This window comes from Gymnodraco acuticeps, unplaced genomic scaffold (assembly GCF_902827175.1).
Source record: "Gymnodraco acuticeps unplaced genomic scaffold, fGymAcu1.1, whole genome shotgun sequence".
Taxonomy (NCBI): Eukaryota; Metazoa; Chordata; class Actinopteri; order Perciformes; family Bathydraconidae; genus Gymnodraco; species Gymnodraco acuticeps.
This window is the reverse complement of record NW_022990949.1, coordinates 116,577-133,081: the sequence shown is the minus strand read 5'-3', so window position 1 is coordinate 133,081 and position 16,505 is coordinate 116,577. Positions and strand designations below refer to the sequence as shown.

The following is a 16,505-nucleotide window of genomic DNA, read 5'->3' as shown; positions in this document are numbered from 1 at the left end:
GTGTGTGTGTGTGTGTGTGTGTGTGGCCTAGCATTACTATACTTGTGGGGACCTAAATCTGTTTACACAGTCACGTGTGGGGACTCGCCTCCCTTATGGGGACAAATTGGAGGTCCCCATAAGGGGAATCATTCATTTTAGTGTGAAGACTTAGGCATTTCTAAAGCTAAAGCTAAAAATACACCAGAGACTGCTTTGGATATTGTAACTACGCAAGAAATACAACTTGAAGTGGTTACCTGTTACAAATACCTTGGTATCTGGCTTGATGATTGTCTCACTTTTAAACTTCATGTCAATAACCTGCTTAAAAAGCTGAGGGTTAGGCTAGGTTTCTTTTACAGAAATAAGTCCTGTTTCTCGCTTGAGGCCAGGAAAAGGCTAGTCACTGTGACCTTTTGACCTGTGCTGGATTATGGTGATTTGTTATATATGAATGCACCTGCCAATTACCTGAGCAAGTTAGATGCTGCGTATCACAGTGCACTGAGATTTTTGACAAATTGTAAAGCACTTACGCATCACTGTACCCTGTATACCAAGGCGGTTATGCCATCACTTACTGTACGGAGGCTCAGTCACTGGTACTTTTTCATTTACAAAGCCATGTTGGATAAACTACCATCTTATATCTGCTCCCTGATCTCTCTGCGAATTGAAAGTACTTATTGCCTGAGATCGCATGCTGTGGTTTTATTAAATGTGCCAAGTGCTAGGACTGTCTTAGGGAAGAAAGCTTTGAGATGTGCAGCTCCACTAACATGGAACAGTCTGCAAAAATAATTGAAAATTACCAAGCTAGTACCACTACATGTTTTTAAAGCTTGGTTGGATGCTACAAAATCAGATGCTGTTGGTACCTGTACTTGTGGTTAAATATGTAAATTGTAATCCCTGTACATTTTGCTGTATGATGTCCTTTTGTTGTTCTGTTGTTTATGTCTTCTTGTGGAACCTACTGCTGCAGGTCTCCCTTGAAAAAGAGATCATTGATCTCAATGGGATTTTACCTGGATAAATAAAGGTTTTGAATTGAATTGAATGTGTTGGTTATGGTTAAGGTTAGGATAAGTCTCCAGGAAATGCATGTAAGTCAATGTAATGTCCCCTGAAGTGATGTGTGTGTGTGTGTGTGTGTGTGTGTGTGTGTGTGTGTGTGTGTGTGTGTGTGTGTGTGTGTGTGTGTGTGTGTGTGTGTGTGTGTGTGTGTGTGTGTGTGTGTGTGTGTGTGTGTGTGTGTGTGTGTGTGTGTGTGTGTGTGTGTGTGTGTGTGTGTGTGTGTGTGTGTGTGTGTGTGTGTGTGTGTGTGTGTGTGTGTGTGTGTGTGTGTGTGTGTGTGTGTGTGTGTGTGTGTGTGTGTTCACAGGGAGGGGGGGGGCAGGAGCTCCAACAAGGCGTTTAGGACAGAGAGTGAATACTATACAGATGCTGTATGAGAAACCAATGTGAGTTTGGAAAATTGCACAATATAAATCTATTCTAGTAGACCTCAACAATGGAATTATGATCAGTAGAAATGGCCATGACATGGGACCTTTAACTTAAATAATAGTTAGTATGAAAACGTGAAAAAATACAGTGTGAAAAACCCATTTAGTCTCGAATTTGGCACCTGATCATTGATTTAAGAAAGCATTGGAAAAATTGCAAACCTACAGTAACCCCTAAAAAATGTGCTTTACTTGCATTGTGTGAATTATGATTCCAGAATAAGTTTTACTAAACTAAATACAGTCATATTTATTGAAATTATGCCAATCATTGTGGGTAATGTATGAAATCTGTTGAATTTATGATAAATGTAATACAAAAACTGTTCCAGCTTTACACCACACGTACACATTTACATTATACTGCATGTACTAACATCATAGATAGAGATCTGAAGCTCTACAGACACACAACGTCATGTTTGAATGTAATAAATGACAAGTTTATTGTTGCACAAAATGTACAAAATAACAAGCAAATGGATAGCCCCTGACCCCGCTCCCCCCTCCCTCTGGTTCATCTGCAATAATGAAGCTGAGTTTCTGAAACCTATGACTACGGCAAGTCCGATGGTCCAAGCCAAACGCATGGTAATTCTGAGAGACAACACATACCCAATTCCAGCGTCACTGAACAATTAAAAATGAATAAAAACACCTTATTTACACATTTCTGTCAGAACTTTTACAACATGCCATCTATATATTTATACAGACTATGCTTGTGCACATACCCCTGTATAGAAAATATATTATAAAATCAAATTAAATTAGACTAAGGGCTATAGACATCCAAAGTACAGCACTTCTTTTTAATCTCAGTTTTTTATTTTCACTTATTCAATTACTTAGTTATTTAGACAACCTCGTACTAAAAGAAATAACTCTATGCAGGTTTTTTGATGAATGTTGTTCCTTGAGGACCCAAGCTGACCGTGTAGATGCCCGTTGAAAAAAGCCTCACATATTTACACTGCAGATCTCCCCTTTTAAAATGCATGTGTGTGAATCACCTTCTGACTTTTATGTGCATGAGTTGGTCTTGCACTTTCATGTGTTCTTCAAATGATTATCAGTGATGTTTTACAAGATTTCATCCCCTTAAATCCTCAGATCCTCGCTTCATGATGAAATAAAAGCAATAACCAATCAGCTTTGGCACTGTGTGAAGAAGTAAGTGTGCTGTGGTTTCCTACAAAGCCTTTTTTTGAGTTTACATGTCTTGTGATTCGTCCCTGTTTGTGCACTAATGTGAAATCACATTAAAGCTTATAGCAGATGTTCTCAGAAATTGAGATTAGTGCAAAAGAGGGACGAATAAACGGATATCTAACAAGCTAGTACTGTGATATCTAAACCACATTAGCACCATGGAGAAAGAGTGAACTACATTGTTCAAGTAAAGCCATACACACATGATGCTGGATCGTATATAGTGTCAGGGCACATATGATGGAGATTTAGTGCCAAGGAGAAACACCTAAGGATGGATGGATAGGAATGATGGGAGAAAACTTGGCGATAATGGAGATGAAATAACACTCATCTCCTTGCCTCCTTTCCTTCAGCTGCACCGATGCATTAAATAAACAAAACAGGAAGAAGCAAATCTCCGGAGTGCATCCATCACATTGCTTCTTAAATCTCCTGCAGGTGGAGGTCGGAGCAGCTGAAGGAGGAAACTACGTCTGGAGAGTTAAAAAGCGAGTGTGTGAGGGGGCACAGGAAAGTCTGCAGGGGTCAGTTTGGGATCAGATCTTCAGGGGAAAGGACATGGCGTTGTTTGTGTGCAAAAATACTTGTCAGACTACTGCTGGAACATGAACCCTTTTTTTGTTTCTTTTTGTACATTTTCAGTTTGCGTCGTTTCTGACATTAGATTTTGCAATATAACTCCCTCTCTAGTCCTACTTATGTTTCATCTTCCGCTTGTGTTGCACTTGTTTTTAATATATATCTATATTTTCTTTTCTGGCTTTTTTTCTCTTTTCTTACTTTACAAAATGAGAGACAGAATGATGGACAGCTGACAATATATATAATTATTTTCCTCTTCTTCTTTGATCGTTGTAAACCAACAGGTTTTATCAGACACTGGCGTTCGTTTCCTCCTCGTCTTCTTTTCTCTCCTCCTTCAAGTGCGCTCCTTCTCTCCTCTCTGAACCTTCTCATTGCAGGAGGGCCCTGATTTGTTTGGAGGTGCTGTCATCATTTAGATGTCTTGTCGTATACCTGAAGAAGAGAGATATGTTAAAGTTGTAATGTTCTCGAGATGGACTGTACTTATATAGCGCTTTATCAGGTCTTTACGACCCCTCAAAGTGCTTCACATACTACAAGGCATTCACCCTTTCACACCTCATTCATGCAGAGCTGTACCAATTGCTCTAGGAAACTAAGGCTGCATCTACACGGAGACGAAAACTAACCGAATTCGATATCAAAAAAGTCTTCCGTCCACACGGTATCGGCTCAAGAATCGTGTCCGTTCACACGAGACCGCTCGACCCGCTGGAGACGCTGTAGTACATATGCCGGGCCAGTAAGTGGCGCTGTACTTCCGCCACAAAATACACCAAAAGCAGCGAAGAAGACCCCTCCGAGCATGGTTGCCATGGTTGCCTGGGCTGAAGTCGAATAGTCCATTTAGCTTAGGAACCTTCCTAACGGAGTGAAATGACCCGGAAGTCCCTCAGTGGCAGCCATGATAAGTGCCGTTCGAATTCTCTAGAGATGATAGGAAAGGAGGTTTCAAACTTCCTTTATAACCTCCTTTAGTTTAGGAACCACTGGACCTCCCTAACCGAAAGGAGAGGAGAAAATGCTGCCCCACAATGCCTTGCAGCCGCAGCATTTGCCATCACACAACAGTCGGCCGTTCACGGAAACAAAAGATTATGACGGAGAAATTATATCATGAAAGTTACGGTGCTTATTAAGCATTTTAAAACGTATGTGGTAAGTTGCCAAAGTGCTTTGTTTTGAACGTTCATCAGTATTATAATCAAAGAGAAATATGAATGTTAGTTTTTACTGAAATGATCAAATAACATCAACATCTCACAGTCTTTACTGAGCTGTGTGGTTTGTTCAACTTTTAAAAGATGTTTGAATGGTGATAAACACAGTGATAGATGTTAAGGACTAACGTTTATAATAAATACATTTGTATTGATTTTAAGATATTTTCATAGTTCATACAATCATACGTATTGGGATCATTTGTATTAATGTGGACCGGAGGGAGAGGGTGACGAGCATAAGTTTCACTTTCCTTTTTTATTTCAATTCCAACTTTGGTCATGAAGAATATGTTTCTCTGTTGTCCACGTTCATAAAGCAAAGCAACAGCATCAGAGCACGGTGAAGAGTCTCTAGATGAGTCCCTCGTTCTTATTAAACATCCATGTTGTAGTCCTCTGTATAGAAAACTGTAGTTTCCATAGTTTCCCCACAGCAGCAGACGCACATTCATGACGTCCGCTGGCGTATCATAAACACGTCGGATAGTGAAAGTGCAGTCGGATTCTCTAAAGTACGGCAGTCTCTTCTCCTAAGTCCTTTTGAATTCTCCTATCCACTATCCCTTAACCCCTTAGTTCCGTTACGGCCTCGTGTGAACGAACCGTCCATACGGTAGAGAACTGTAGCGGATACAACCCGTCTCGTGTCCGTGTGGACGGGGCCTAACATTCATCACACATCGGGAGCAACTCAGGGAATCTGTGTCTAGTATCTCTTTCTGGTTCATACACACCTCAGCGCGTTCAGAAGTCCCTCCACACTGTTGGACGGTTGCTCTTTCAGCACCTTGATGCAGCCCTTCATCTGCGCAGAGAAAGAGTGTGTTAGTTAAAGCTCAGCGTCTCCACTACAGCAGCAAAACGCTTATTTATAGAGGTAGCTTAAAGTTTAATCTATTGGTACATGGGATATAGTTCTGCATTCCTTGACCATCGGTCATGCAACACTCTCTTGCACTATTTGATTCCTATTCTGTTACTTCTTGCACTATTATCTATTGTTTTTTCTTTTATTTGTATATCTTATTTATATATTTATGTTGCTTTGTTGGAGGAGCCTGGGACTTGATTTGTTCAAAGTGAAGCATTATCTCCTTTTCCTCTCAGGTGATGGTCTGTGTTTGGGAGTTGTGAGCAGTTTTATTTGAAGAGTGATTGTTGCTCCTCAGGCTCCTTGATTTCCACTATTTCCAGAACTTCAAAAGGTCAATTATTAAAAGATTACACAAGATAAAACTTTTTCTGTCTTTCTTTAATTATCTTGTGACCCCTCAGATTTACTGTGGGTACCCTTTGGAGAGTTTTACACATTGCATCAATACCAAGGCTAATGGTGAGTAATTGTTCTTAAATCCATTCGCAGGATAGCCATCTTTTGTATCCTGATTATTATTAGAAGTTGTTTTAAATAATCGAAAAATGTGAAGTATTCATGTTTCTGGTGTGAAGTGTTATGGTCTGTAAAGTATAATCGTTTGGCACTACTCTCTGGTTACTTCTGATTTGTTACCAAGTAGGCTTTCTACAAGGAACATACAACATAAATATAGAAGAGAAATACATTACAAATATTACAAAAAATATGTAAAATATGCCTGAAGTAGAAGCTTTTCAATTTATAAAGTTGTAGTTAATTGCGTAATATGTGCACAATTGTCCAATATATGTGCAAGGGTTCACAGTACAACATATAATAATAAAAGTATTTGTGTTTAATCTACCTCTTTTGGTATTGCAAAACTGCAAACAATCCCCTTTAAATATATATGTTATTTTATTAGGTACAGTACTTCATCACGTACAGAAAACGCCTAACGAAGGCTCTTAATGTTATTCAGTTTCTAATTCAATCAAATATACATTTTAAAGGAAGTGTTTAACAGTGTTGCCAGGCAGAAGTCACAGAGACGTTCGTCTGTTTTCAACACTGGTTATGTGCACTCACATCGATTTTGGAGGTCTTGGCGAAAGCCCCGACGGGGTGAACGTGGTCGTAGAGGATGATGACTCCCACCATCACCCTCATGCAGAACAGCATGGTGTCTGTGTTGGTGAACCGACAGCGGTACTCCCTGTTACACACACAGAGGAAAAGAAAACAGTTGAATAACACCAGAGAACATGGGTCACACACTAATGCTGCTGCTATTTCAGGCACTTTCTGATCTCCTTGAAAAATTACTGATGACTTTCTATTCATATAAAGACAACTCATAAAGAGGATTTTAAATAAAGCGTGAAGGACTATGAATGAAATCTGTGTGAATGTCAGTGTGATGAAGTCTGTTGAAATTGTGAGTCACACTTGAGAATGCCTCTTTGTGTCGGATAGAAAAGGCTTTATTAATAACTAAGAGTATGACCTTTGGAGGATGAAGGAAAATACTCACGGAGTCTCCAGCATGACGCGGCACACACAGGCCATCGTGCTCAGACAGTCTGTGGTGTCCTCTATGGGCAAGGTCTTATTCTGAAGGACCAAAAATAAGACAAATTAGAACAGATAAAAAGTCCCTATGCCTAAAACATTTCTATGTATTTTTAAATACATAGAACATTCACTGTCTTCTGTTGTTTCTGTGCTGAGCGAACAAAATGTCCTACCACAAGGTGGAGACAATCTGCATAGCTTGGAAAGGTTTGATTGATTGATTGATTGACAAAGTTTATTAACAGCTTGTATATGGGTACAGTACAGTACAAGCCTCAAAACATACAATTGTTAAGGGTATGGGGGGGCAGACCAGAGAAAGACTTTCGTCTTGTTACATCAGGGTCCACCATTTCCAATTCATCATATCATTTAAGGCATATAAGACATATTTGACATACAGGATGGGCTTATTTACAATTTACATACAGGTTTGTTTTTTACATACAGATGCTATTTACAATTTTCATTTTAGATTTCCGTTCTAATACATCTAAACCGGAACATTTAAGACATACCAGTCTACAGAATATACAGTTAGGTAACAGAGGTCTAAAAAATGCGAGTATAGTACATAGATGGGGGGGGGGAACGCTGTCCATTGAACGACAGGTTGGAGATTTGTACCATTACCGGGCCACGTTTTGCCCAATGCTCTCCCCGAAGGTGCTCTTGTTAAGAGAGGTTTTGAAGGTAAGTATAGTTTTACTTTCCTTTACAGTTGGTGGGATAAAGAATGCCAGTAACTTTGCTAAGAGGCAATCCTGACCCCCTTGTTCTCTACATTTTGTCTCAAACATCACTTATGTCAAGAGGTGGGGAAGTTTTATTGCCAAAGGCTTGCATGCTGCAATTAAGGTCAAGTGTGCAAGGGCATCTATTGACTTCACCTTATTGTGGAGATGTTGTTTAAGGAATATTATAAAGTTATTAATGAAAGCATAATTTTTACAGTGTAAATATATTTCTAAATATTTTCGATGGTGAGGTGCAGTATGCATCACATTTGACTCACTAGTGTATCCTATGCTCTGTACCTAGTCTTCATGTCCTCTGGTCTAGCACATATTGGCTTCACTTATCATTCATTTTGTTAGTCTGAAGGTGATTGTCGTTGGATGGCTAATTTCAATGGCAATATTTAAAACCAATACTTTTTTTTTTCAATTAAAGGTGAAATATAATGCAAATGTTCAGGTTTATACTTGTATTTTCCATCTACTAAAATTGTTTGAATACTTAAATGTGAAAAAAGCAAACATTATTTATTCTTTCGTGTCTGTTTGAAAGTGTTTGAGTCTCTATCCTGTAAACAATAAAACTGCTCTGATTGGCTGGCAAGAAAAACATGATTCACTTTTGAATAGGTAGTTGAGTCATTTGGAGAGATACTAAGATGAATTTTGACATTTTCGTATCATATGTTCTCTTTAAATCTTGACAACCTCAGTTCTGAAAATGCCAACTCTTTGTGTTATCCAAGTCTCGATAAAAATACACTTATCCATCGAAATTGTAAATGTACCTCTGACACAAACTTGGTGGTGGCGTTACTCAGAGTCTTCAGCATTGGTGTTGCCTCAGCGTAGAACAGAGACATCCGATTGGCCATCTCATTGTTGACCTCGTTCTCCGCCTCCAGCTGTGCGCCGATACAAAACGCATTAGAAAGCATGAATCATTAATGTCATCCAATAACATCCAGTCGGTCAAATCAGAGAGGCTCTAATCTGAGTAACTCGACTGACGGACACATTGTTGCTTGTCCGTCTCGTTGTGTTGTTAGGAGGACAGAAACACTTCCACTTAAATCATTAATAATTCAAGAGGGAAAGGGAAGCGGAGCGTAAACAGATCCTCTCACCTGCTGGTTGTTCAGCCGGTTCCTGCTTATAGTCCTCCTGTAGTAGCTGAAGTCGTTCTGAATGGCTGGATTTGTCATCTGCGCGGTGAGAGAGGAAATTATTTCACGGTATATTGATTACTCGGCACAGTAAAGGTCACTCTCTGAGGTAATCACACCAAACAAATCTATAGACACATTGCAAAGCCAATTTTGTTGTGCAAACACTACATGAAATGGGACAAAATTAGCACTAATATACAGTTTGATTATAATAATAAGTGTTTGCTGCATGTCATGTATGTGTGTTTTTTCAACCTAGATTTACTATTTTTATTTATTTAATATTCTGATTATTTTATTTATTTGATATTATTTTCTTATTGTATTTTAAGTATTTATTATTTTTGTATTTAATATTATTTTTATTCCTTTATTTATTATATTTGTAATAATATTATTTTAATTTGTAGTATTATAATTGTCTTAATTAATGTATTTAATATCAATTTAATATTATTAATTTATTGTATTTAATAATATTATTTTTGTTAATGTTTTAATTTAATTTAATTGTTTTGTCATTTCATCACATGGACATTTATGTGTATCTTTGCCTTTACTGAATAAAGAAATACATACTAATAATAATAATAAATAAATAAATCCCCCTCACCTTTAGCTCATCAAAGCTGAGTGTGAAATGCAGGATCTCAGCGAACTGTTTGGCCAGCGCCTGCTCTCTCTCCAGGTGCTGCATGGGGGCGTACGGAGGGCTGGTGAGCGCCTCCAGCAGGCTGCGCAGGGCGTTCTCTGAAAACACAACTAATGTCACGAAAGTGTCTGCAAGCGGGAAACTGCACGTCATACGGCCAGGGGGGAAAGGTGAAGTGCATTTACTCAGGAAGACCCTCTTAAATCTGTGCAGTACGGACAACACTGTATAACCTGTGCAATTATAAAATACTAATGACAACGCTAAGGAATACTACTGTAATACACTGTGAATTTTGAGCAATAATATATTATCATTAATATCTGTAGCATGTCTTGTAATATACCATTTTTTACACATGTATTGTTGTTATCTAGTAATATTATAAGATAAGAAATACTTTATCGATCCCAATTTGGGAAATGTTTGCATTATTATAATTATAATCTAGTGATTCTGAAATTGGCTTTACCAAATAAGTACTTATTTTGATGCCAATCCTTTTCTACTTTTACTTTAGTAAGATTTTGAAAGCAGGACTGTTACTTGTAAGAGAATATTTTACGTTTTAATTTTGCTGCTTTAACTTGAGTCAAAGATCTTCTTCCATCGCTGCTTCCTGCAGACTTGTATCCCTTTATGTTCAGACAGCTGTAATTCTCTCTAATCTGGCTTCTCTGATCTCTTTCATGTCACCACATTAAATCAAAATGCAGCAGCGGATGGATTTTAACGGGTTCAAAAAGATGAAATCCCTTCCCTGTATATCTGTCACATTCTTTCTGGACATCACTGGATACCTATTGGGCTTTTAGATACCGACCCTTCTGTTGAAGCGCAGAGGGATCCGGCCTCAGGCACTTTCACAGACCTTTGTTTGAACCACTGTCTGAGAGCAGACCCTCAAGCAGGGTTTCATATTTCATGTGACCAGAAATTGAGCGTTGGAGCCCTCAAGCTTTGGGACATGTCTTTAAAACTCTGTGTGGAGTTCTTTTAACATTTCTTTGTCAGGCTGCTTGGCTTTGAAGTGATGGTTTTGACATTTTAATGTGCAGTTGTATAATGTATGTATTCTTAGTGTAGGTGGGAGTGTGCACGCCCTCAGTTTAGAGACACAGAGAGGAGTTACGGAAAATAAGCAATGTAGCAACACCTATTTAAGCCACTCAAAATAAGGCCAACCGAATAAATTAAATGCCAGTTTAAGTGTAGGCTATATTTGTGCATGTTTCCCTGATTTACCTTGCAGTCAAACATTCCTTTCTGATGGGGAAAGGCTGCAGTTATCTATGCTTCCTTTAAATCCACCAGACTCCATGGACAAAAACAGTCATTTTAATTTTCCAGAACACAAAAACGCTCGCTTCCTCAATCTGTTACAGACTGAGACATATCATCCACTAACACCTCTAGCAATTTGGTGAGTGACTTATATCATAAGAGTGATCCCTTAAAAAATGTTTTAGCAATGTACTCTTATTTATAGTTCATCATTTTTACATTATCTATTCTTCTTCTTTGTTGAAATGTGTTTGCATTACCCATAATGCAACCTGAACTACCAACAGTTTGTCGGACATTTTGGTTGTGTTATACTCTTTATATATACAGTCCATAGTTATGCTAGCAGCAGCGAATGTAACCTTACACCTCAAGTGGGCTCCAGAGGTCCTGCAGTTCAGCAGCTCTCTATCTGCATTAAAAATACATTTCCAGACCAACTAAATGAACATATACTGAACCTTTCCTCCACACAGATCATCTGATCTCACAGCCTGAGCATCTTTGTGGACACTGTATCAGTGACCGTGCATTCCCCCGTGTCACATATGTTATTGAACCTCAGCCTTTGCTGCCTCCAACAAATCAGACCGAGCCGGACCTCAGAGGCTCTGTGTAAAGCCTCAGAAGTCTCCCGGGGCCCCATCCCTTCCTCTGCATTAAAAATGCACAAGGCCTTCTATAAATACAGCGCTGAAGTGTTTCATCTAAAAGGCCAGAGCCCTTCCCTCCTGCTGTTAGCACTGAAGTCCCTAACTGGAGCACTGACTCCTGAGGGGATATATGATAGATTGTTGACTGTAAATATCTTGTTGTCCAATAAATAATTCAGTGAAGGCGAGGGATCTACTTTGTGAATATCCCCTTCTCTCCATATGGATTCACCGTCTACAAACTTCTGTTGTGCTACACCTCCTAGCCACATTAGCGCAGATACATTATCCTAAATTATTACCTCGCTCTCTTTCTTAGCTGAGAACATAATGTCCATGACACAGAAGTATTATTGGATGGCAGAGCAGAGGCGTCAGGCCAACTAAATGTTTTCTGCTCACACTCGTCTCTCTCTTTGTGCTGGAAGACCATGTACCACTGTTTCCGTAGCAACGGCTGCCTGCTAGGTCAGGATGCTGCAGAGATGGCTGGGAGGACGTGTGTGTGTGTGTGTGTGTGTGTTGTGTGTGTGTGTGTGTGTTGTGTGTGTGTGTGGTGTGTGTGTGTGTGTGTTGTGTGTGGTGTGTGTGTGTGTGTGTGTGTGTGTGTGTGTGTGTGTGTTGTGTGTGTGTGTGTGTGTGTGTGTGTGTGTGTGTGTGTGTGTGTGTGTGTGTGTGTGTGTGTGTGTGTGTGTCAGACAGAAATCGCATGTCAAATTAGGATGGTGGTACGCAGAAACTGACAATTTGAACTTCTACCCATAGTAACAACGAGAGTCTCACTTTTGATCACCTTAACATGAATCTGCCTCTTATTTGAGGTTCAGAGAGACATTCTGACTGGTTGGCAGAAAACGCTCTTACTAATTCTAGATTGAGGTTACAGCAGCTATAACTTCAGCTCTCATTGGACCTCCAATATGGCCACCAGAGAGTGTTACATCACCATGAATGACTCTATAGACTGAATGTAGCCATGCTCACCCAGTCTGAGGGAGAACTCGTAGAAGCGCTTCAGTTTGGCCACCAGGGGGCAGACTGCGTTCCAGGCCTTCTCCTGCAGAGCGAGGTCGCCCGGGTTCTGGATGGCCTGAAGGCGAGCAACACAGATGTTAGTCTCCAGGAAGGATTTAAAAATAAAACACCTTCCCATCTCCTCTACCCTCTCGTCCTTAAAGCCATATGTCACATTATGAGAGAAATATATCCTTTCCATATTAAAGTGATTACAGTATAGCAAGAATGTAACAAATCCTCTCCATCAAATGTCATTCATCAGCAAAACGTCATTTAGTTTTACTGACATGCAATCGAATAGCCATCTAATGAGATATCAATGTGCTTATTGATATATATTATTAAATATACTTAACCAAACTATCAAACATGCATATATAAAGCAAAAGATTCAGATACTCTATCGTTATGCACAATATCAATAACATAGTTGCTGGCCAGGTACATTTGATGAATGCCTAAGCAGCTTGATAAAGGTCTCTAAGTGTTCAAGATAAGGAAGTCAGGAAAGGAAACTATTAAGTGCTGACAAATAGAGAACAATGCTAACAGCTGAGCAATAAGCAGCAATGGTTCAGGGAACTGCTTAGTAGAAATGTGTCTCTGAATCTGAGCACAATAAAGCTCTGTGTTCTTCAACACCTGCTTTCTGATGGTTGATGTTTATGCTTCTACCAGAGCAGTTCCAAAAAAAGACACTATTGCATGAAATGTTTGTTAAAAGTAAAGAGTTTCCAGAGTAATGATAATACTAGAATTGAAGTCTCATCTGGTGTCAGACATCGTTTACTAAATGAAATCATATTTGTGTCAATAACAAAACAAATCCAAGAACTAGGTACAGTTTAAATTGACAAAAAAAACTACAAATATTGCACAAAAGGTTTTTTTGAAAATATATTCACATAGTAATTGAGCAAATTCACCCAATAATAAAACAAAAAACAATACTAATAGCAGTGAAATAAAGAATAAGAAAAAAATATATATTTGTATTATATAATTAGAAAATTATCCAAGAAATAAATTAACATGAAATTGCCCAAAACAAACAAAACATGTTGCATGAAATGTAATACATGTCTTTGTCTGCACCTACAGTCCTACTGTCCTTCAACTTGGAGCAGGACACTTGGGAGGCTCTATCTGTGTTGGTAACTATTCATCATTAAAGGCCATGTGAATCACACACTGTTAGTGGCTCGACTAAACTGTATTTTATGGATGTTCAGCACTGATGGACTCACTTCTCGTATCTCCTGGCCCGCCCCGTTGTAGGACTGCAGCTCGGCCAGGATCCCATGAGCCTCCTCCAGCACGGCGCTGACCTGGTTCCACACCGCCGTCTCCGCCTCCGTGGGCTGGGCATCTGTGAGGAGGAGGGGGAGGGAGGAGAGTAAAGAGGAAGAGAGAGTGGGAAGTGAAAGTGTGATGTAAGGTAAGAACATTTTTTAGGGGAGGCGGCAGAAAAAGAGGAAAGGGAACATGGCGGGAAGTGGAGAACATGAGAGATTTGAGGAAAGAAGGAGGTTAGTGATGAAATCAAGAGAAGGCCAGATAACTAATCACTCCCTATGACTGCTGTTAAAGAAAGTGACTGTTATATCCTGATAGTGGACATTGCAGCCACTTAATGTCATAATCTGGCCACTATAGTGAATAACCCCAATCTACCCACATTATAATTTACCAAGAGACCTGTAAATCACCCTCTGTCACACAGCGAGGTTTGATTACAGTGTGTGGTCAGCCAATAATGACCAGGAGATGACAAGGTGACTTTCTCCTCAGGGAACTATTTGGATGATGATGTAACAGCTGATAGTTTGATGGTTTTCAGGCGCAGTAAAAAGTTGTGTTCGTTCATTCACTGGAGTTCTACACACTCTGAGAGGTGTAATTGTCCCTTATGTAACAGTCTAATCCATCTTTTTCTCACTCTCTAAATGTGTAGAGACTCGCCCTTGAGGTGTAATTGTGATAAATGTTCAAACAAACAAGCAGCAGGGAGGAAAACCACTGGGCATGATCACTCGTTTCTCTTTCTCAGTTTCCCTCACTAAGCATACTGTAAACTCAGTGTTTTCTGCCGCAGGGCGCCTCCCAGTCCTTCTGCTTTGTTTGCCCATGTGTCGCGCTGCACGCAGACTGGAGGGATTAGGTGTTAGAGGGACAATAATGTGAGAGTCATCATTGTGTTTCCCCTCCAATCATCCGTCACAAAGTGTGATTCAGGTATTGGAAAGCTCTTTTAATATGGCACCCCAGTTTATCTCTGCACCCTGAGGCCTTGCCTTCCTGCAGAGAAATTGTAATCATGGGATATTTGCTATACGTGTCATAAGCGCAGCAAGCACGGTTTATTTGGTGAGGACTTCTCACTAACCTGCTTCTGCTTTTCTGTGGCGAACAACAATATAAGTGCAATAACAAACTTAAATGAGAATGCATTTTTCTTCTCATAGTATTAAAGGAATAGGTTATCTGTAGTTAGTTTTTTATATGAGAAATGTATGCAACTCTTACATTTGTTTGCTTAATATAAACCTGGAGCCAGGAGAACGTTAGCTTAGCTTAGCATAACGACTGGAAGTAGGAGACATGGCCTTGCTTTTCAGTTAAAGTTTTTGATCATTTTTTAATAGGATTCAATTAATCCTTATTTACATTTTCTTTCCTGTGACATGTGTCCATGCTTTAATGTTCAAAAGGCTCATACTGCCTTGTGCTGCAGCACCTCTTTTCACCCTCTGTCTGAAACCAGAGCCCAGTCTGCTCTGATTGGCTAGCTGGCCGGCTCTGTTGTGATTGAAGCAACTCCATTTTTTACCTTAAGTTGGGTGTAGAGTGTAATAAAAAGACGATTATACTATTTTGAGGCATCATATTTAATGTCTAAGACTTAACCTTTAAATAAGAAAGTATCCACAATTTTTTTTATATATGTGTGTGTCCCGATCCTTCAAAAGGTTTTAGCGTGATATAATAATGAGCATTCAGCTATAGTTTAATGAGAGCTCAGTGATTCAAACTTGGAGTTGTGTGACAGAGGTGACTGTCTCTGGGGGGAGCTCACAGATGGCACCGCGGTGGATGGGTGAGGAGGGGGAGAGGACGTATCTAAAGTTGCCATGCCTGATTCTGACTCACTCCACTTGCTTTTGAAGTAAAAATGAATCAGGCATATTAAATGAAGGGGGGGCAATTCAGCCTGTTTCACAGCTGACGTCTCCTGCCAGCATTGAGCTCTCCCACGCTTACATGCAGTCAGTGAAGGAGGCGCAGGAGGAGGAAGGCAGCTGTTGAAGGGGGGAAAGTGTTTTGAGGAGGAGGAGCAGAATATGTTGGGATTCACCGCGAAACATCTCCATCGAAACCAAATCATTTAGTCACATAATCAGACTCCAGTAGGATTTGGATTTCAAAGATTACTAATTGGTTTGCACACTGTGGGTGAGAGGAACTAAGACAAAGAATTGGCTTGAGACTTTTTTTGGTATTCATGTTTTGTGCTGAGAGTCCCTGAGTTAGTCCCAGTGATTGAGGTCAGTTGTTTTAAACTTTCACAAAATATATTTTTTTAATGACTTGTTGAGATGGACACTTTCACATTGCAAAGTTTAGAATACACTGACTGGGAAATTGAGAGAAAAGGGGGGCAAAGAGGTGCTTTTATTTGCACACTTCTTTCTCTATTTCTTTCCATTTCCCTTATCAGTCTCACTCTCTGACACACACACACTATTCAGCACACAGATTGGTCAGGCACACAATAGGGCTTGAGGAGATGAGGAGGTGGAGGGATGACTATAAGCTATGTTCATCCCCGAGCAACAGAAACCCACACAGGACTGGCATTTGCTTTTCAGATTTGTCTCAGTTTTGTTTGTAGCTTAGGAGCCGGCATCAAAGCATTATTGTTGTCGTTGTGCTTCAGCGTCAACATGCCATTGTGCATCTGTCTGCGTCTAATAAGATGTGTCGTGTGTGAATAAGACCCTTCAGAAAAAGAAAGCCAGTCCCTGGAGCAGAAATCAAAAGGAGGAGGA

General features: G+C 39.7%; 1 protein-coding gene across 5 annotated transcripts in view; it reads right to left on the bottom strand.

The window, feature by feature from the left end:
* Positions 1–1,911: 1,911 nt before the first annotated feature.
* The window catches only part of fam49al (family with sequence similarity 49 member A, like), a 51,277-nt gene continuing 36,683 nt past the window's right edge, over positions 1,912–16,505 (bottom strand). For all 5 annotated transcript variants that reach the window (XM_034235035.1, XM_034235037.1, XM_034235033.1 and 2 more), the window contains 9 exons: positions 13,704–13,825; positions 12,424–12,529; positions 9,464–9,600; positions 8,809–8,886; positions 8,470–8,586; positions 6,904–6,983; positions 6,459–6,585; positions 5,248–5,318; positions 1,912–3,722 (listed from right to left, as the gene is read on the bottom strand). In XM_034235035.1, the coding sequence (XP_034090926.1) occupies positions 3,659–3,722; positions 5,248–5,318; positions 6,459–6,585; positions 6,904–6,983; positions 8,470–8,586; positions 8,809–8,886; positions 9,464–9,600; positions 12,424–12,529; positions 13,704–13,825 (902 nt within the window). In that variant the 3' untranslated portion in view covers positions 1,912–3,658. The remainder of the gene's footprint in view (positions 3,723–5,247; positions 5,319–6,458; positions 6,586–6,903; positions 6,984–8,469; positions 8,587–8,808; positions 8,887–9,463; positions 9,601–12,423; positions 12,530–13,703; positions 13,826–16,505) is intronic.